Here is a 22,157-nt window from a genome sequence, read left to right as displayed (position 1 = left end):
AAGAGTCCTTATTTAATCTTCCATGAAGATAGAGCGGAGTTGAGGACTCGTCAACAATTTCTGCCGAAGGTGGTTTCATCGTTCCACATGAACCAGCCTACAGTGGTACCGGTGGTAGTGACGCCTTCGCAGAGTCAAAATCTCTCGATGTTGTCAGGGCCTTAAAGATTTATGTCACCAGAACGGCTCAACTTAGGAAAACGGAAACTCTGTTTGTCCTGTACGCTGCCAACAAGATTGGGACGCCTGCATCCAAGCAGACTATTGCGCGCTGGATCTGTAATACAATTCAGCATGCTCATTCTACGGCTGGATTGCCGTTACCAAAATCAGTGAAGGCCCACTCTACCAGGAAGCTGGGCTCATCTTGGGCGGCTGCCCGGGGGATCTCGGCATTACAACTCTGCCGAGCAGCTACTTGGTCGGGTTCAAACACTTTTGCGAAATTTTACAAGTTTGATACTCTGGCTGATGAGGACCTCATGTTTGGTCAATCGGTGCTGCAGAGTCATCCGCACTCTCCCGCCCATTCTAGAACTTTGGTACAAACCCCATGGTTCTTGAAGTGACCTTGGCATCCTCTAGGACAGGCCTGGCCAACCTATGGCTCTCCAGATGTTGTGAAACTACACATCCCAGCATGCCCTGCCACAGTTTTAGCATTCCCTAATAGCAAAACTGTGGCAATGCATGATGGGACTTGTAGTTTTACAACAGCTGGAGAGCCACAGGTTGGCCAGGCCTGCTCTAGGACGTATGAGAAAATAGGATTTTAATACCTACCGGTAAATCCTTTTCTCTTAGTCCGTAGAGAATGCTGGGCGCCCGTCCCAGTGTGGACTCTATCTGCAGTTATTAGTTATGTTTACACACAGGTTGTGTTTCTGTTATAGTCAGCCTGTTGCTGACATGGTTCATGCCGTTGACTGGAGTTCTGTTGAATGCCATGTTGTACGTCGTGTTTGGTATGTATCTCACCTTAGTTTAACAATAAATCCTTTTCCTTGAAATGTCCGTCTCCCTGGGCACAGTTCCTATAACTGGAGTCTGGAGGAGGGGCATAGAGGGAGGAGCCAGTTCACATCCCTTCAAAGTCTTAAAGTGCCCATGTCTCCTGCGGATCCCGTCTATACCCCCATGGTTCTTGAAGTGTCCCCAGCATCCTCTACGGACTAAGAGAAAAGGATTTACCGGGAGGTATTAAAATCCTATTTTCTTACTCATTAACCTGTTCAACACAGGTGATGGCAATCACAAATTAAGAGAAGTCCAGGATCAGAGCATTTTGTCCCTCCCAGAGAGGGTCATGTTGGGAGGTATGCAGCTCCTGTCATTTTTCAAATGGCAGTTAGGAGCTGATTGGCTGGTACTTTATCTCCGTCCACTTTATCTCCATCCAAGGCTTAGTAAATAGACACTTAAATTCTGCATTACATCAATTTATCTCACAAATTATGATTTTTCAGCGTAAATGAACTTAAGATTTGAAAACGACGCCTACCAATGCAGCCGTAGGGTCCTGAGGCAGCTGCAGTAGCACTCAGTGAGCGGCAGGGTGTGCTGTGTGAGAGCCTTACTGCGCCTCCCGCTTGTCATACCTCCCAACGCCAGGGGGCCGTGTTACCCCGCGCTCATCATTTCCCGCGCCTTCCCCTTCTTCCGGCAGTCGTTTCCTGCTCGCTCCGGCGGTGTGTGCTGCAGTACGCTCCGGGGAGCAATATTTTTTTGTGCAATCAGGGTGCGGTTGGTCTATAGATCAGCGGCGGCCTCCCTGGCATCATGGTGAGTATCGGTGCGGGCAGCGGGGCGGGTATCTGCATGGCCGGGCAAGCGGGAGGGGGCCGGCGTGTGGTACATGTGCACGCACAGCATGGGGCTGCACACAATGGCCGCGCACCCACTGCATATACGGCGGCACAGTGCTCAGCGCACCCCATTCCTCTCCTAGTAATCGGGGAAGAAGCTTGCTGTGGTGCCACTATCTCCGTGTGCTATGGGCGCTCACACACTATGCATAGATTTGGGGGGAACCCATTGTGCACCTTACTGTGCATATGTGACCTGTGGGGACAGTGAGGCCCGTCATATCGCCTTTTGGAAATGACGCTGCCCAGTGTCTGGGTGTTATCCAGGCATTTACACTACTGTTTGTCCAGGTGCAGTATTACGATACGCACTGTAGCTGATCTGTCCATATGTGTTACTGGTGGCTGTGCTGGGATCGATGTCAGTCCAGTCAAACAGGAATTTTCCTTTTTACATGATCCTTGCTATGTATTACCAGTTGTTATAGAGACGGCACTCTTGGTAAAGTCTTGTTCCTGTGAAATACATCCTGGCACTTTGGGTAAATCTCCCATTTTAACAGACTCCTCCACAATGGCAGATTTATTAAGCTAGGTGAAGTGATAAAGTGGAAGGTAATAAAGCACCAGCCAATCAGCTCCTACCTGCCATGTCACAGGCTGGGTTTGAAAAATATCAGGAGCTGACTGTCTGATGCTTTATCACCTTGCACTTTTTCACTTCACCAGGGTTAATCTGCCCCTCAGTGTCAGTACCTGGAATGTTTGGCGGAGGATGGGGCTGCTGGATAGGGAAGGCCATTGATGGTTCTAAACTCACCTATGATCTATGGTTGCTGCTGAATGCTTTTACCATTGATTGTGGTGCACTTAATGGTTTCCTACCATCGATGGTACCCATGGATATGATTATTTCTCCCCCCCCCATCCCCTTCCCCACTGCTGTTAGCCTAAGCTCTGTGCAGCAGATCTAGTTAGTCAGCCAGCAGTCTCTGACTCTTAAACAGTGTTTTGCTGCACATGCACAAAACCACTGATGGTAAAACAATCAATGGTACTATACAGAATAGTTATCTGCCATCAATGGTTTTTGACACCGTTGAAGGTGGGCGTGCTGATGGCCATCCCTACACTACTGGAAAGACATATCATTTGAAAATGTTTCTAAAGCACACATTCTCAAACTCTAGACAAAGGAGCCCAAACAGTTCACTTTTTTATAGGTTTTCTCACAGAATTGCAAGTGAAACAATTAGTGCCACCTGTGGATCTTTTAAATGGATTCACTGAAGATCCCGTACGTCAGAATACAGACACCGGAATTCCAACACTATATTGAATCTGAATAGGGTCGCCAGCACGACACGGGACCTTGAACGAGCATCTGCGGGGCCACTGAAGAGGAAACTCGCGGGATGGAGTGGGAGAAGGTTACATTTAGGCTACGGGGGTTGGGTTAGCCTGGGGAGGGGTGGGTTAGGTTTAGGCAGCTAGAAAGGAGTGTTAGGGTACAGGGGGAGGGAAGTATACTTGCGTTCCCCTGTTGAGATTCTGATCATCGGGGTGTATTCCCTTTTAAAATGTATTAGTGAGCTAATGAATGCACCTGCTAGGTGATCTGGAAGGTGGTGAACTGTGTGGGGTCCTGAGGGCTAAGTTTGAGAACCACTGCTCGAGGCATAAAGGGGCTACTGCCATCTGAGGATGGGTGGTAGGCTTCGGGACCAAGCTCCAAAAAAGCTATAATTGGGAATGTAATCTGCATTGCTGAGTAGCCTCTTGTAGTAGATTTCTGTGAAATATCCTGCATTAGGTTTTTGATTTCTAAAATAATGCAGAAAACTAGTTTCTGCATTGTTTTATGAACAAAATAGGCTTGAAATCGTGGTTTTCAGTTGCTCTTTTTGAAAATACAAGATGTTGGCTGCAAGACTTACTCAGCTTGCTCCTCTTTAACTGTAAGGTGGTAAGTGAGCTGTGAAATGAGCTGCTAGATACTATATAAAATGCTCTTTTGATCAAACAAGACATGTATTTCTTTGTAATCTAAAAATAATAATCTGTCATTTTCTATTGTGTTCTTCCTAGAGTTTGCCTTTAAACCCCAAACCTTTTCTTAATGGCCTCACTGGTAAACCGGTAATGGTAAAACTGAAGTGGGGTATGGAATATAAGGGTTACCTGGTCTCTGTGGATGGATACATGAACATGCAGGTAAGCCTTTTCCAAGTGTATGATGTGGTGCACCATATAACTATTGGTAATCCTATAACAGTGGTGAGCTGTTAGTACCCTATTCAAATGTAAGTCCAAAGTGGCATACAGCTGGTTCCTTAAAGATCTTATGATTTGTGTTAAGATTAATGTTGTACAATCCTGTAATTACAATTCTGTAGTGTTGGCTTGACCTAATGCTGGGTACACAATTGAAAATTATATACTTATTGTTTGAGTGATGAACGATTTTTCTCTGACGTCCTAAGTGGATGCTGGGGACTCCGTCAGGACCATGGGGAATAGCGGCTCCGCAGGAGACAGGGCACAAAAGTAAAAGCTTTAGGATCAGGTGGTGTGCACTGGCTCCTCCCCCTATGACCCTCCTCCAAGCCTCAGTTAGATTTTTGTGCCCGGCCGAGAAGGGTGCAATCTAGGTGGCTCTCCTAAAGAGCTGCTTAGAGTAAAAGTTTTGTTAGGTTTTTTTATTTTCAGTGAGTCCTGCTGGCAACAGGCTCACTGCATCGAGGGACTTAGGGGAGAGAAGTGAACTCACCTGCGTGCAGGATGGATTGGCTTCTTAGGCTACTGGACACCATTAGCTCCAGAGGGAGTCGGAACACAGGTCTCACCCTGGGGTTCGTCCCGGAGCCGCGCCGCCGACCCCCTTGCAGATGCCGAAAAGTGAAGAGGTCCAGAAACCGGCGGCAGAAGACTTTTCAGTCTTCATAAGGTAGCGCACAGCACTGCAGCTGTGCGCCATTGTTGTCAGCACACTTCATAGCAGCGGTCACTGAGGGTGCAGGGCGCTGGGGGGGGCGCCCTGGGCAGCAATGATAGTACCTTATTCTGGCTAAAAATACATCACATATAGCCCCTGGGGGCTATATGGATGTATTTAACCCCTGCCAGGTCTCAGAAAAACGGGAGAAGAAGCCCGCCGAAAAGGGGGCGGGGCCTATTCTCCTCAGCACACAGCGCCATTTTCCCTCACAGAAATGCTGGTGGGAAGGCTCCCAGGCTCTCCCCTGCACTGCACTACAGAAACAGGGTTAAAACAGAGAGGGGGGGCACTTATTTGGCGATATGTATATATATAATAAAATGCTATAAGGGAAAAACACTTATATAAAGGTTGTCCCTGTATAATTATAGCGTTTTTGGTGTGTGCTGGCAAACTCTCCCTCTGTCTCCCCAAAGGGCTAGTGGGGTCCTGTCCTCTATCAGAGCATTCCCTGTGTGTGTGCTGTGTGTCGGTACGTGTGTGTCGACATGTATGAGGACGATGTTGGTGAGGAGGCGGAGCAATTGCCTGTAATGGTGATGTCACTCTCTAGGGAGTCGACACCGGAATGGATGGCTTATTTAAGGAATTACGTGATAATGTCAACACGCTGCAAGGTCGGTTGACGACCTGAGACGGCCGGCAAACCAATTAGTACCTGTCCAGGCGTCTCAAACACCGTCAGGGGCGTTAAAACGTCCTTTTACCTCAGTCGGTCGACACGGACACTGACTCCAGTGTCGACGGTGAAGAAACAAACGTATTTTCCTTTAGGGCCACACGTTACTTGTTAAGGGCAATGAAGGAGATGTTACATATTTCTGATACTACAAGTACCACAAAAAAGGGTATTATGTGGAGTGTGAAAAAACTACATGTGGTTTTTCCTGAATCAGATAAATTAAATGAAGTGTGTGATGATGCGTGGGTTTCCCCCGATAGAAAATTATTGGTGGTATACCCTTTCCCGCCAGAAGTTATGGCGCGTTGGGAAACACCCCTTAGGGTGGATAAGGCGCTCACACGCTTATCAAAACAAGTGGCGTTACCGTCTCCAGATACGGCCGCCCTCAAGGAGCCAACTGATAGGAGGCTGGAAAATATCCTAAAAAGTATATACACACATACTGGTGTTATACTGCGACCAGCGATTGCCTCAGCCTGGATGGGCAGCGCTGGGGTGGCTTGGTCGAATTCCCTGACTGGAAATATTGATACCCTTGACAGGGACAGTATTTTATTGACTATAGAGCATTTAAAGGATGCATTTCTATATATGCGAGATGCACAGAGGGATATTTGCACTCTGGCATCAAGAGTAAGTGCGATGTCCATATCTGCCAGAAGATGTTTATGGACACGACAGTGGTCAGGTGATGCAAATTCCAAACGGCACATGGAAGTATTGCCGTATAAAGGGGAGGAGTTATTTGGGGTCGGTCCATCGGATCTGGTGGCCACGGCAACAGCTGGAAAATCCACCTTTTTACCCCAAGTCACATCTCAGCAGAAAAAGACATCGTCTTTTCAGCCTCAGTCCTTTCGTCCCCATAAGGGAAGAAGACTGCAGCAGGCAGCCCATTCCCAGGAACAGAAGCCTTCCACCGCTTCTGCCAAGTCCTCAGCATGACGCTGGGGCCGTACAAACAGGTGCGGTGGGGGGTCGTCTCAAGAGTTTCAGCACGCAGTGGGCTTACTCGCAAGTGGACCCCTGGATCCTACAAGTAGTATCCCAGGGGTACAGATTGGAAATTCGAGACGTCTCCCCCTCGCAGGTTCCTGAAGTTTGCTTTACCAACGTCTCCCTCCGACAGGGAGGCAGTATTGGAAACAATTCACAAGCTGTATTCCCAGCAGGTGATAATCAAAGTACCCCTCCTACAACAAGGAAAGGGGTATTATTCCACACTATATTGTGGTACTGAAGCCAGACGGCTCGGTGAGACCTATTCTAAATCTGAAATATTTGAACACTTACATACAAAGGTTCAAATCAAGATGGAGTCACTCAGAGCAGTGATAGCGAACCAGAAAGAAGGGGACTATATGTGTCCCTGGACATCAAGGATGCTTACCTCCATGTCCCAATTTGCCCTTCTCACCAAGGGTACCTCAGGTTCGTGGTACAAAACTGTCACTATCAGTTTCAGACGCTGCCGTTTGGATTGTCCACGGCACCCCGGGTCTTTACCAAGGTAATGGCCGAAATGATGATTCTTCTTCAAAGAAAAGGCGTCTTAATTATCCCTTACTTGGACGATCTCCTGATAAGGGCAAGGTCCAGAGAACAGTTGGAGGTCGGAGTAGCACTATCTCAAGTAGTTCTACGACAGCACGGGTGGATTCTAAATATTCCAAAATCGCAGCTGTCTCCGACGACACGTCTGCTGTTCCTAGGGATGATTCTGGACACAGTCCAGAAAAAGGTGTTTCTCCCGGAGGAGAAAGCCAGGGAGTTATCCGAGCTAGTCAGGAACCTCCTAAAACCAGGCCAAGTGTCAGTGCATCAATGCACAAGGATCCTGGGAAAAATGGTGGCTTCTTACGAAGCGATTCCATTCGGCAGATTCCACGCAAGAACTTTTCAGTGGGATCTGCTGGGAAAATGGTCCGGATCGCATCTTCAGATGCATCAGCGGATAATCCTGTCTCCAAGGACAAGGGTGTCTCTTCTGTGGTGGCTGCAGAGTGCTCATCTACTAAAGGGCCACAGATTCGGCATTCAGGACTGGGTCCTGGTGACCACGGATGCCAGCCTGAAAGGCTGGGGAGCAGTCACACAAGGAAAAAATTTCCAGGGAGTGTGATCAAGTCTGGAGACTTCTCTCCACATAAATATACTGGAGCTAAGAACAATTTACAATGCTCTAAGCTTAGCAAGACCTCTGCTTCAAGGTCAGCCGGTATTGATCCAGTGGGACAACATCACGGCGGTCGCCCACGTAAACAGACAGGGCGGCACAAGAAGCAGGAGGGCAATGGCAGAAACTGCAAGGATTCTTCGCTGGGCGGAAAATCATGTGATAGCACTGTCAGCAGTGTTCATTCCGGGAGTGGACAACTGGGAAGCAGACTTCCTCAGCACGACCTCCACCCAGGAGAGTGGGGACTTCATCGGGAAGTCTTCCACATGATTGTGAACCGTTGGGAAAGACCAAAGGTGGACATGATGGCGTCCCGCCTGAACAAAAAACTGGACAGGTATTGCGCCAGGTCAAGAGACCCTCAGGCAATAGCTGTGGACGTTCTGGTAACACCGTGGGTGTACCAGTCGGTGTATGTGTTCCCTCCTCTGCTTCTCATACCTAAGGTACTGAGAATTATAAGACGTAGAGGAGTAAGAACTATACTCGTGGCTCCGGATTGGCCAAGAAGGACTTGGTACCCGGAACTTCAAGAGATGCTCACAGAGGACTCATGGCCTCTGCCGCTAAGAAGGGACTTGCTTCAGCAAGTACCATGTCTGTTCCAAGACTTACCGCGGCTGCGTTTGACGGCATGGCGGTTGAACGCCGGATCCTAAGGGAAAAAGGCATTCCGGAAGAGGTCATTCCTACCCTGGTCAAAGCCAGGAAGGAGGTGACCGCACAACATTATCACCACATGTGGCGAAAATATGTTGCGTGGTGTGAGGCCAGGAAGGCCCCACGAAGAAATTTCAACTCGGTCGATTCCTGCATTTCCTGCAAACAGGAGTGTCTATGGGCCTCAAATTGGGGTCCATTAAGGTTCAAATTTCGGCCCTGTCGATTTTCTTCCAGAAAGAATTGGCTTCAGTTCCTGAAGTCCAGAAGTTTGTCAAGGGAGTACTGCATATACAACCCCCTTTTGTGCCTCCAGTGGCACTGTGGGATCTCAACGTAGTTCTGGGATTCCTCAAATCACATTGGTTTAAACCGCTCAAATCTGTGGATTTGAAATATCTCACATGGAAAGTGACCATGATGTTGGCCTTGGCCTCGGCCAGGCGAGTGTCAGAATTGGCGGCTTTGTCTCACAAAAGCCCATATCTGATTGTCCATTCGGACAGTGCAGAGCTGCGGACTCGTCCCCAGTTTCTCCCTAAAGTGGTGTCAGCGTTTCACCTGAACCAGCTTATTGTGGTACCTGCGGCTACTAGGGACTTGGAGGACTCCAAGTTGCTAGATGTTGTCAGGGCCCTGAAAATATAGGTTTCCAGGACGGCTGGAGTCAGGAAAACTGACTTGCTGTTATCCTGTATGCACCCAACAAACTGGGTGCTCTTGCTTCTAAGCAGACGATTGCTAGTTGGATGTGTAGTACAATTCAGCTTGCACATTCTGTGGCAGGTCTGCCACAGCCAAAATATGTAAATGCCCATTCCACAAGGAAGGTGGGCTCATCTTGGGCGGCTGCCCGAGGGGTCTCGGCTTTACAACTTTGCCGAGCTGCTACTTGGTCAGGGACACACCCTGGCTGAGGAGGACCTGGAGTTCTCTCACTCGGTGCTGCAGAGTCATCCGCACTCTCCCGCCCGTTTGGGAGCTTTGGTATAATCCCCATGGTCCTGACGGAGTCCCCAGCATCCACTTAGGACGTCAGAGAAAATAAGAATTTACTTACCGATAATTCTATTTCTCGTAGTCCGTAGTGGATGCTGGGCGCCCATCCCAAGTGCGGATTGTCTGCAATACTTGTACATAGTTATTGTTACAAAAATCGGGTTATTATTGTTGTGAGCCATCTTTTCAGAGGCTCTGCTGTTATCATGCTGTTACCTGGGTTCAGATCACAGGTTGTACAGTGATTGGTGTGGCTGGTATGAGTCTTACCTGGGATTCAAAATCCTTCCTTATTGTGTACGCTCGTCCGGGCACAGTATCCTAACTGAGGCTTGGAGGAGGGTCATAGGGGGAGGAGCCAGTGCACACCACCTGATCCTAAAGCTTTTACTTTTGTGCCCTGTCTCCTGCGGAGCCGCTATTCCCCATGGTCCTGACGGAGTCCCCAGCATCCACTACGGACTACGAGAAATAGAATTATCGGTAAGTAAATTCTTATTATTGGTCAGCAGGTGTGCACCAGATATGTCTGTGAACTATGTTGTTTAAACATAATGGGTATTATTCAATTATTTCTTTCCCAGTTCGCATCCGCCGGCAGCTATTCATTTGTTTCTGCCCATGGGCGCAATATCATAACGTCAGCTCGCTATCCCCAGGGATGGTGAGCTCAAATGCGTGAAAAGTGACCGTTTGGTTCCACAAGCATGACTTTTAGTGATATCGCCCATTAGTTTAGTCTATTTTAGCTGCTTTATGCAGCTAACCTGACTGCTATAGGCACAGTAACGGGGATCAACTGAATATCCTGTCACTTTAGATGGGAGATCAGGTGCGATATAACAATTGATTGACCAAAATATATATTTCTCTGACGTCCTAGTGGATGCTGGGGACTCCGTAAGGACCATGGGGAATAGACGGCTCCGCAGGAGACTGGGCACAATTAAAGAAAGATTCAGGACTATCTGGTGTGCACTGGCTCCTCCCCCTATGACCCTCCTCCAGACCTCAGTTAGATTTCTGTGCCCGGCCGAGCTGGATGCACACTAGGAGGCTCTCCTGAGCTAGAAAGAAAGTATATTTTAGGTTTTTTATTTTACAGTGAGACCTGCTGGCAACAGGCTCACTGCAACGAGGGACTAAGGGGAGAAGAAGCGAACCTACCTAACTGGTGGTAGCTTGGGCTTCTTAGGCTACTGGACACCATTAGCTCCAGAGGGATCGCACACAGGACCCGACCTCGTCGTCCGGTCCCGGAGCCGCGCCGCCGTCCCCCTTACAGAGCCAGAAGCAAGAAGTGTCCGGAAAATCGGCGGCTGAAGACTTCTGTCTTCTCCAAGGTAGCGCACAGCACTGCAGCTGTGCGCCATTGCTCCTCATGCGCACCACATACTCCGGTCACTGATGGGTGCAGGGCGCTGGGGGGGGCGCCCTGAGCAGCAATATTAACACCTTGGCTGGCAAAACTGACACCATATATAGCCCTAGAGGTTATATAGGTGTAAATTACCCCTGCCAGGTTTACACAAACAGCGGGAGAATGCCCGCCGAAAAAGGGGAGGAGCCATCTTCCTCAGCACACTGGCGCCATTTTCCCTCACAGCTCCGCTGGAAGGATCGATCCCTGGCTCTCCCCTGCAGTCCTGCACTACAGAGAGGGTAAAAAAGAGAGGGGGGGCAATAAATTTAGGCGCAGTATATATATAATACAAGCAGCTATAGGGGAAAACACTCTGTATAGTGATATCCCTGTGGTATATAGCGCTCTGGTGTGTGCTGGCATACTCTCCCTCTGTCTCCCCAAAGGGCTTTGTGGGGTCCTGTCCTCTGTCAGAGCATTCCCTGTGTGTGTGCTGTGTGTCGGTACTGCTGTGTCGACATGTATGATGAGGATAATGATGTGGAGGCAGAGCAAATGCCTGTGAATGTGATGTCACCCCCTGCGGGGTCGACACCTGTGTGGATGGACTTATGGAAGGAATTACGTGACAGTGTCAGCTCCTTACATAAAAGGTTTGACGACATAGGACAGCCGGCTACTCAGCTTGTGCCTGTCCAAGCATCTCAAATGTCATCAGGGGCTTTAAAACGCCCGCTACCTCAGATGGCAGACACAGATGTTGACACGGATACCGACTCCAGTGTCGACGACGATGAGACTAGTGTACCTTCCAATAGGGCCACCCGTTACATGATTGAGGCAATGAAAAATGTATTACACATTTCTGATAGTACCCCAGGTACCACAAAAAAGGGTATTATGTTTGGTGAGAAAAAACTACCAGTAGTTTTTCCTGCATCTGAGGAATTAAATGAGGTGTGTGAGGAAGCGTGGACTTCCCCTGATAAGAAATTGATAATTTCTAAACGGTTATTGGCAGCGTACCCTTTCCCGCCAGAGGATAGGTCACGTTGGGAAACACCCCCTAGGGTAGATAAAGCGCTTACACGTTTATCAAAAAAGGTGGCACTACCGTCTCCGGATACGGCCGCCCTAAAGGAACCTGCTGAGAGAAAGCAGGAGGCTACCCTATAAGCTATATATACACACACGGGCATTATATTGCGACCAGCGATTGCATCGGCATGGATGTGCAGTGCTGCTGCTGCGTGGTCAGATTCCCTGTCGGATAATATTGATACCCTGGATAGGGACAATATTTTGCTGACAATAGAGCATATAAAAGACGCTGTCTTATACATGCGTGATGCACAGAGGGATATTTGCCGGCTGGCATCAAAAATAAGCGCAATGTCCATTGCCGCCAGAAGGGGGTTATGGACTCGGCAGTGGTCAGGTGATGCCGATTCAAAAAGGCACATGGAAGTTTTGCCTTATAAGGGGGTGGAACTGTTTGGGGATGGTCTTTCAGATCTCGTTTTCCACAGCTACGGCTGGGAAATCGACATATTTGCCACAGGCTACGCCACAGCAAAAGAAGGCACCGTATTATCAAGTACAGTCCTTTCGGCCCCATAAAAACAAGAGGGCTAGAGGCGCATCCTTTCTGCCGAGAGGCAAAGGTAGAGGGAAAAAACCAGCATACAGCCAGTTCCCAAGAGCAGAAGTCCTCCCCCGCGTCCGGTAAGTCCACAGCATGACGCTGGGGCTTCACAGGCGGACCCGGGTACGGTGGGGGCCCGTCTCAGAAATTTCAGCGCACAGTGGGCTCTCTCACAGGTGGATCCCTGGATCCTTCAAGTAGTATCTCAGGGGTACAGGCTGGAATTCGAGGCGTCCCCCCCCCCCCCCCCCCTGCCGTTTCCTAAAATCTGCCTTACCAGCAACTCCCTCTGCCAGGGAGGCAGTGTTGGTGGCTATCCAAAAACTGTATTCACAGCAAGTGATTGTCAAGGTACCCCTCCTTCAGCAAGGAAGGGGTTACTATTCCACAATGTTTGTGGTACCGAAACCGGACGGTTCGGTGAGACCCATCTTAAATTTAAAATCCTTGAACACATATATCAAAAGATTCAAGTTCAAGATGGAATCGCTCAGGGCGGTTATTGCGAGCCTGGACGAGGGGGATTACATGGTCTCCCTGGACATCAAGGATGCCTACCTGCATGTCCCCATTTACCCTCCTCACCAGGAGTACCTCAGGTTTGTGGTACAGGACTGTCGCTATCAGTTCCAGACGCTGCCGTTTGGGTTATCCACGGCACCGAGGGTCTTTACCAAGGTAATGGCCGAAATGATGATACTCCTTCGGAAGAAGGGGGTTTTAATTATCCCGTACTTGGACGATCTCCTGATAAAGGCGAGGTCCAAGGAACAGTTGTTAGTGGGGGTAGCACTTTCTCGGGAAGTGCTGCAGCAGCACGGCTGGATTCTCAATATCCCAAAGTCACAGCTGGTCCCGACGACACGTCTTCTGTTCCTGGGAATGATTCTGGACACAGACCAGAAAAAAGTGTTTCTTCCAGTGGAAAAAGCCGAGGAGTTGTCATCTCTAGTCGGAAACCTCCTAAAACCAGGACAGGTGTCGGTACAACAATGCACGTGAGTCCTGGGAAAAATGGTAGCTTCGTACGAAGCAATTCCATTCGGAAGGTTCCACGCAAGGATTTTCCAGTGGGACCTGTTGGACCAATGGTCCGGGTCGCATCTCCAGATGCAGCAGCGGATAACCCTGTCGGCAAGGACCAGGGTGTCACTACTGTGGTGGCTGCAGAGGGCTCATCTACTAGAGGGCCGCAGATTCGGAATACAGGACTGGGTCCTGGTGACCACGGATGCCAGCCTTCGGGGCTGGGGAGCAGTCACACAGGGAAGAAATTTCCAAGGGCTGTGGTCAAATCAGGAGATTTCACTACACATAAATATCCTGGAGCTAAGAGCCATTTACAATGCCCTATGCCAAGCAAGTCCCCTGCTTCAAAACAAACCGGTTCTGATCCAATCAGACAACATCACGGCGGTCGCCCATGTAAACAGACAGGGCGGCACAAGAAGCAGGAGGGCAATGGCAGAAGCCACAAGGATTCTCCGATGGGCGGAAAATCACGTGCTAGCACTGTCAGCAGTGTTCATTCCGGGTGTGGACAACTGGGAAGCAGACTTCCTCAGCAGACACGACCTTCACCCGGGAGAGTGGGGGCTTCATCCAGAAGTCTTCCGATTGATTGTAAACCGTTGGGAAAGACCACAGGTGGATATGATGGCGTCCCGCCTCAACAAAAAGCTAAAAAGATATTGCGCCAGGTCAAGGGACCCTCAGGCGATAGCTGTGGACGCTCTAGTGACACCGTGGGTGTACCAGTCGGTTTACGTGTTTCCCCCTCTGCCTCTTATTCCCAAGGTGCTGAGAATAATACGAAGGGGAAGAGTGAGAACTATACTCGTGGTTCCGGATTGGCCAAGAAGAACTTGGTACCCGGAACTTCAAGAGATGCTCTCAGAGGACCCATGGCCTCTACCGCTAAGGCGGGACCTGCTGCAGCAGGGGCCCTGCCTGTTCCAAGACTTACTGCGGCTGCGTTTGACGGCATGGCGGTTGAACGCCGGATCCTGAAGGAAAAAGGTATTCCGGAGGAAGTCATTCCTACCCTGATCAAGGCCAGGAAGGATGTGACTGCAACCCACTATCACCGCATTTGGCGGAAATATGTGGCTTGGTGTGAGGCCAGGAAGGCCCCAACGGAGGAATTTCAACTGGGTCGTTTCCTGCATTTCCTGCAAGCAGGGGTGACGATGGGCCTCAAATTTGGGGTCCATTAAGGTCCAGATTTCGGCTCTGTCGATTTTCTTTCAAAAGGAACTGGCTTCGTTGCCTGAAGTTCAGACTTTTGTCAAGGGAGTTCTGCATATTCAGCCTCCTTACGTGCCTCCTGTGGCACCTTGGGATCTCAATGTGGTTTTGGGATTCCTGAGGTCACATTGGTTCGAGCCACTTAAAACCGTGGATTTGAAATATCTCACGTGGAAAGTGGTCATGTTGTTGGCCCTGGCTTCGGCCAGGCGTGTATCAGAATTGGCGGCTTTGTCGTGTAAAAGCCCTTATCTGATTTTCCATATGGATAGGGCAGAGTTGAGGACTCGTCCTCAGTTTCTCCCGAAGGTGGTATCAGCGTTTCACTTGAACCAACCTATTGTGGTGCCTGCGGCTACTAGGGACTTGGAGGATTCCAAGTTGCTGGACGTAGTCAGGGCCCTGAAAATTTATGTTTCCAGGACGGCTGGAGTCAGGAAAACTGATTCGCTGTTTATCCTGTATGCACCCAATAAGCTGGGTGCTCCTGCTTCTAAGCAGACCATTGCTCGCTGGATTTGTAACACTATTCAGCTTGCGCATTCTGCGGTAGGACTACCGCAGCCAAAATCCGTAAAAGCCCACTCCACAAGGAAGGTGGGCTCATCTTGGGCGGCTGCCCGAGGGGTCTCGGCACTGCAACTTTGCCGAGCGGCTACTTGGTCAGGGTCTAACACTTTTGCTAAATTTTACAAATTTGATACCCTGGCTGAGGAGGACCTTGAGTTTGCTCATTCGGTGCTGCAGTCATCCGCACTCTCCCGCCCGTTTGGGAGCTTTGGTATAATCCCCATGGTCCTTAAGGAGTCCCCAGCATCCACTAGGACGTCAGAGAAAATAAGATTTTACTCACCGGTAAATCTATTTCTCGTAGTCCGTAGTGGATGCTGGGCGCCCATCCCAAGTGCGGATTGTCTGCAATACTTGTAAATAGTTATTGTTCCACAAATCGGGTTGTTATTGCGAGCCATCTGTTCAGAGGCTCCGTTGTTATCATACTGTTAACCGGGGTTCATATCACGAGTTGTACGGTGTGATTGGTGTGGCTGGTATGAGTCTTACCCGGGATTCAAAATCCTTCCTTATTGTGTCAGCTCTTCCGGGCACAGTATCTTAACTGAGGTCTGGAGGAGGGTCATAGGGGGAGGATCCAGTGCACACCAGATAGTCCTGAATCTTTCTTTAATTGTGCCCAGTCTCCTGCGGAGCCGTCTATTCCCCCATGGTCCTTACGGAGTCCCCAGCATCCACTACGGACTACGAGAAATAGAATTACCGGTGAGTAAATTCTTATTTTTCTTTTTTGAGTCTATGTACAACACATGTAAAACAGTCTTTTACATGCAGCAATAGCAGAATTACAGGTGCTCTGTTAATTGGGTCCTAGATAATTCTATATAACACCAAAGGTAAAACACGCGTGTCTGTTTGCAAAGCTATAATATTGAATTCTACAGTTAAAGCCTTACATTAGTATGTAAAATGAAACACAAGGAGGCCTTATTATAAAGCCAGTTTTTCATTATGAGACAAACTTCAATGTATCCTGGCTATGTAACAGCAGTCTAATGCAGGAGATTTCTGCAGAAGGCTCATTAACGCTGCACACTATTATCAATGAGGACTACGATCTGACCCCTATGAAGCAAACTCAGGAGTTTGATCCTGCTGGCATATACCATTTTCAGGTGGTGTAAACTGCATTATGCGTGTTGAGGTATATTTAGAAGAAAGGGATCTTCCTCTGGAAAATGACACTAAGTGTGGTGTCAGTTTACAGGAGGTAACGTAACACCCCCCCCCCCCCCCCCCCCCCCCAAATGTGGGGGATGTAACTCACAGGGGAAGTGGTTACTGTACATAGCAGGGATATTCATGTAAAAAATGTAACCTCACTGCAATGTACAATGAAAATGTCACTTCTGTTAGATTTAGTACATAGGGCTTGGATATTTTATTAATGAAATGAATAAAGTGAGTATTGGTAAGCTGAGTGTTTTTAGGTATCAATGTTTCTTAGTGCAGAAATCTGACTCTTCCCCACCCCCCCTCTAGCTTGCAAATACAGAAGAGTATGTAGATGGTGCATTGTCTGGACATCTGGGAGAAGTTTTAATACGGTAAGATTTTGGTGTATTCTGTTCCTTGCATTGTGTATTTCTCATGTCCTTTGGAAAAAGCTCAGTTATAACAACTAGTTTTCTATGCAAAAAGATAGGTTTTACCTCTATTGTACAGTTAACTTGCTAGTAAATACTGGTAAGAATATATTGGGGTTGGTGAGTAAATTGTTTGTAATGCACTTTTAATATACATTTTATGTGAAGATGAGATTTGTCTATTGAACTGCATAGAAAAGAAGCATTTTATTGCATGTAACACTTTATCTTTACAGATGTAACAATGTGTTATATATACGCGGTGTAGAAGAGGAAGAAGAAGATGGTGAAATGAGAGAATAAAATTATTTGTACATTTTCATTTTTTTTTCTTTGTTTATTTTTTTATATTTTGTTGTTGGCCATGTTCTGTTGTGTGAACAATAAACAATGTTCTGTTTTTCACTTTAGGAGCCATTTGTCAGACTAACAATAAAATGGTAGAGATCCCCATTTCACTCCTTTTACATTATCCATTGGAAGATTACCCAGCAATACCTGGGCACATCCAAGTAAAGAAATATCACTGCATGTGTATCTTTGGAGCATTCTTGTCATTGTCCCTCTCCTGATGCCTTTGAGGCCCCATTCTCACACCCTAATGCATGGGATTAGGTGACTTCTCCAATGGTAAGTGTCAGGAGTGCTCTAGTTAAGGTGCGCCTGGCACTTGCGACCAGCCCCAGAACTCTCCTTTACTCAGATTTCTACTTGCATCTCGGGAGGATGCAAGCTGAAATCTGCAATAGGTGCATCCTCAGCACTTACTGCCCAAAACAGTTGGATTAGCTCCCAGCCACTTTAGATGATTCTTTTGTGCAATTAATTCGTATTTTATTTTATTGGGCCTCATTTAGAGCAGCCCACAAAATTGCAGCTTAATTTGTTTTGTGTTGTACATATGTTTGCAACATAAAATACAGTAAGCATAAGAAGGTTCAAGCAGGAGTTTGGGTACTTTAAGAAATCTGACATGTCTGAAAATCTATCCTGCAGCATGCTGGGATTCAGGGGGAGATGTATGAACAGTGGATAAGCTGCTCATGGCAACCAATCAGCTGCTATGTAGAACTATAGAAAGCACTTGGTAAATGTTACTTCGAAGCTGATTGCTTACTATGGGCAATTTCTCCACTAGCTCATTTCTCCACTCTTCTCACTGCTTCATACATGTCACCCTCAGTTATTTCTTAACCAAGCTCCATAACCCAAGTAACCAGGGCAAATAAAGAGAGCTTTCTGCTCCAAGATTTTTATTTTTTTTGTCTTATTATTGGAGTGTATACTGAGCAAGGCAATATGAAATCCTACATGTCCAGTCATTACCATATAGAGCCTAATTCATGTTTGTATGCAATTGTGATTTGCAAGGCCAGGGATGGGGGACCTTTGGCCCTCTAGCTGTTAAACTACACATCCCAGGATGCCCTGCAACAGTTTTAGCATGGCCAAATTGCAAAACTGTAGCAAGGCATTCTGGTATGTGTAGTTCAACAAATGCTGGAGCGCCGAAGGCTCCCCACCCCTGCTCTAGGCTGTGGAACTGCTAATATTAGCAAGTGAAGCTGCTGCCATGTATTTGCAAGTATGATCATGCAGCACTTAAAAGGTACACTCCCTGAAAACTGCCACAACACGCCTGCGTTTTCCCAACCCCCTACCCTTAATGGGAAGTTTAACACCTCCAAATGGCCACTTCCTGTCAATAACTGCAACAATGTTCTCAGTGTGACCGGGATCGCAGTAATACCCTTGCACATTGTGACTGCAGCACAAGTGCAGTTTGCTGATAATCACTCAGTTGCACGATAATTGCCCATTGTGTAGAAACATGAATTAGGCCCATGCAAACACAATGAATGCATAGCTACAATGTACATAAAGACCAAAGGGTAACAATGGATGCATAGGGACGCAGTAAATTTCCCGGTAGTCAAAATACCAACGCCGGAAACCCGACCCCCGCTACCCCCCTCTGAAATTGTGGAACCTCCACTTGGGTGGTGGTCCACACGACCCCCCAATGGGTATAGATTAGTGTGGAGACTGAAGCATGCGTGTTGGGATCCAGTGTCGTTATTTTGACTGCCAGGATTTTATACTGAATCCGGTACAGGTGGCCACAGCCATTTCAACAATAAAATAGCAGAAACTAATAACATAGGAGAATGAGGGTCAGGTGATAAAAGGTTAATGGTCAATAACCTGCCCCACCCAAAAAAAATAAAAAAAAAATACTAGTGCAGGTCCATAGAGAGTACAAAGTAAAGATTAATTAGGAAAAATGGTTGGGGGATTGCTCTTGGTTCCAAGACTGCAAGATGCATTTTCTCATAGCCACACAAAGAATTGGGTGTGGATTATTAGATCTACACTAAAAAGCTCTACAGTTAATGGGGGAGGGGAATGCAATTAGTTCCAATCGTTTCGAAGCTAGTGAATTTGCCCCACATGAGTATTCAATTAGGGTCGTTTGGAAGGTATTTTCGCCAATGCCTTTTCACCTTTTTTATTAAGTGAAAAGGTGTTGGAGAAAAATGCCTCAAAATCGGCAAAAATGGTTCACATTTTCGATGGGAAAATAAGTGGATTCGCCGATCGACGTATTGTTCGCCTAGGTGAAAATCCGGCCCTGCTGTTCCATAGGGCGAATCTCCATTCGAACTAAAAATAGTGAAAAAGCTCTGTTATACCCCCCAATAGGTCTACCACTAATGGTAGATATGCATTAGGTCAACAGTGTCAAAAGGTTGGCATGGAATAGGTAGACAGGGTCAAATGGTTGACACAATAAATGTAGATGCAGTTTTTTTGTTGGTTTTTTTTTTTTTGGGGGGGGGGGGGGGGGGGGTTGTTTTGTAATTTTTCTGCAACAAACAATCCCCATTAGTGTACTGAGTCCCCTTGGCTCGCTTCGCTTTGCCCCTGTCGACCTAATGCATGTCTGCCTTTAGTGGTGGACCTATTGACTGTACACCTTTTTAGTGTAGATTTATAGTCCAGATACCGAGAGTATTAAGGGCCCCATACACTACAACGATTCAGCATGATTTCATGCATTTCCGACCTTTTGGCCCGATATATCGTATGAAAACTGTCAAATCGTATGTGTTTTCGATCCGATGCGCGGTCCTGTGAGTGTCTGATCGGATCCCCTAGATTGCTAGTGCTGCACGATTGATTTATCAGAATCGGGTGGAAAATGGTGTTCTTTTTGTGCATGCGACATATCGCACATGTTTGACTGGCATTCTCCAGGACACTCCCAGACCCCCTACTTCTCTAATCCAGCCCATCAAATATATCTTATGGTACAGTTGTATGCCATACGATGTATTGCACGTGATTTATCGCATGCGATCTATCTTATACAAAAATAGCACAAAAGTACAAAACTGTATGCAATCACTCCTGGGAAGGTCCTGGGGGCGTTCAAGGGAAAGCGCATCTGACTTCCACCTCAGACATATTGTTGTAGTGTATGGGGCCTTTTAGAAGCTAGCAACTGCCAGTGTGTGAAACAGACCGACCAGCGACACACAGGATAACCCACTCTGCATACAGGACTGTAACAGCAGGTGAGTGGAAATATTTGGGGAGAAAAAGAACCCCTGTGAAAAATGAACATCTGATACGAGCTAGCAGGCAAGAATGGGAGATAATTTTGAGTATCTGTTTCAAAGATCGTGTGAGAAAACATCCAACCAATGAGAGAGGCCAGATTACAGAATCAAGACTAATCAAAATGGGAGAACATACAAATAACCAAGTAGGTTTAGTGGATAGCCTGATGGACAGCAAAGGAGTGTGTAGGTGGAAGATCAAGCATATCTACTATTTAACTGGCTACCATGGGATATGCTTACTGGGTGTGTTATAACAGATAGTGTCTAGTTAGACAGTCATTAGATAGGCACCACGTTTAGACAGTCGAAAAGTAGACTACAAAGGGTTGACGGTCAAAAGGTCGACATGAAAATGGTCAACAAAAAAATAGACGTTTTCTCTCTTACGTCCTAGACTTAGAGGATGCTGGGGTCCACATTAGTATCATAGGGTATAGACCGGTCCACCAGGAGCCATTGGCACTTTAAGAGTTTGACTGTGTGGGCTGGCTCTTCCCTCTATGCCCCTCCTACCAGACTCTGTTTAGAAAATGTGCCCAGAGGAGCCTGTCACAGCTAGGTGAGTTCTCCAGAGCTTTTCTTGTAAAAAGTTATTTTAGAGTTTTTTATTTTACAGGGAGGCTGCTTGCAACAGCATTCTGTGTGGGACTAAGGGGGGGGGGGGGGGGGAGTAGTGTCCACCCTGCGGGGTCTGAGCCTCTTACTCCGCTGACAGGACACTGAGCTCCTGAGGGGATAGATTGCTCCCCACCACAGGGGATCGCTCACCCCAGCAGCATGCCGCCAACCCCTTACAGAGCTGAAGATTGTGGCGAGTAAGACACCGACCCCCCTTGGAAGCGGGGGGCCGGTGTGAAGATGGCAGCAGGGTAGGAGCGCAGTATTAACCGCTCCCGGATGGCTCAGCGGTAAATAGTGAGGGGCGCCCTGGGCCAGCGCTTACATCCTGGTCACAAAGCCTGTCGGGGTCCCAGGATCTCAGCCAGCATCAATCCTCTGGCCAGTATGATCAGATGAAGAACGAGAAGACAGCGCCATTTTGAGGGCGGAGCTTCTCAGAGCGGACCCAGCAGCGTTCAGCACCATTTTCCTGCCTGCACAGCGCTGATCAGGAGAAAGAAGGTCCCTCCACAGCAACTCCAGCTATCTCTCATGGTACCAGGGGGTTGTAGAAGGGGAAGGGGGGGGGGCTGCAATAAGACTGTGTATCCTATTAAGGTGCACAGTCAGCGCTGACAAGGGGTCTCCCTTTTGTTAAAAGCGCTGTGTGTGGGTTGGCTCCAATCTCTGTCTCTCTTACCATTCTTGGTGGTGAAACTCTGTCTGCCCTCCCCTGTGTGTGTGGGGTGTTTTGTGGTCTCCTTTAGTTATGTCCAGGGACACTCATATGCTGCGGAGGATATGTCCTCCCAGGATGATCCCATTCCATGTAATCAGGATAGCACTGGTTTAGCACAGATTCCAGCAAGGGAACCTGAGTGGTTTTCCTCTATCAATTCTTGGATTTCTCAGATTTCAGATAGGGCTGCAAGTAATGAATCTACAACCCAGGTATTACAAAACTCTATGGCAGTGTGGCCCAATTCTGGTACCTCAGGACGCTCCGCTATATAGCCCCACAAACGTGCGCTTGTTCATGTCATGCAAGATGACACGGATACCGATTGTGATACCACAGACGCTACTGGGGATGTGTTGCGGGGGTCTGCCTCTCTTGCAAAGGGGGTGCAATTGATGATAGAGGCTATCAGGGATGTATTGAATATTAATGATACAACACCTGAGCAGGTT

At 47.8% G+C, this 22,157-nt stretch overlaps 1 protein-coding gene across 1 annotated transcript; it reads left to right on the top strand.

The window, feature by feature from the left end:
• Positions 1 to 1,669: 1,669 nt before the first annotated feature.
• SNRPF (small nuclear ribonucleoprotein polypeptide F) lies at positions 1,670 to 17,145 on the top strand. Its single transcript, XM_063927588.1, has 4 exons — positions 1,670 to 1,782; positions 3,894 to 4,019; positions 16,637 to 16,701; positions 16,977 to 17,145. The coding sequence occupies exons 1-4, from the start codon at positions 1,780 to 1,782 to the stop codon at positions 17,041 to 17,043; spliced, it is 261 nt and encodes an 86-aa protein (XP_063783658.1). The 5' UTR covers positions 1,670 to 1,779; the 3' UTR covers positions 17,044 to 17,145.
• Positions 17,146 to 22,157: the final 5,012 nt, after the last annotated feature.

The sequence above is a fragment of the Pseudophryne corroboree genome, chromosome 6 (genome assembly GCF_028390025.1).
Source record: "Pseudophryne corroboree isolate aPseCor3 chromosome 6, aPseCor3.hap2, whole genome shotgun sequence".
In the NCBI taxonomy this organism is placed as follows: Eukaryota; Metazoa; Chordata; class Amphibia; order Anura; family Myobatrachidae; genus Pseudophryne; species Pseudophryne corroboree.
This window is presented reverse-complemented; position numbering and strand designations above follow the sequence as displayed.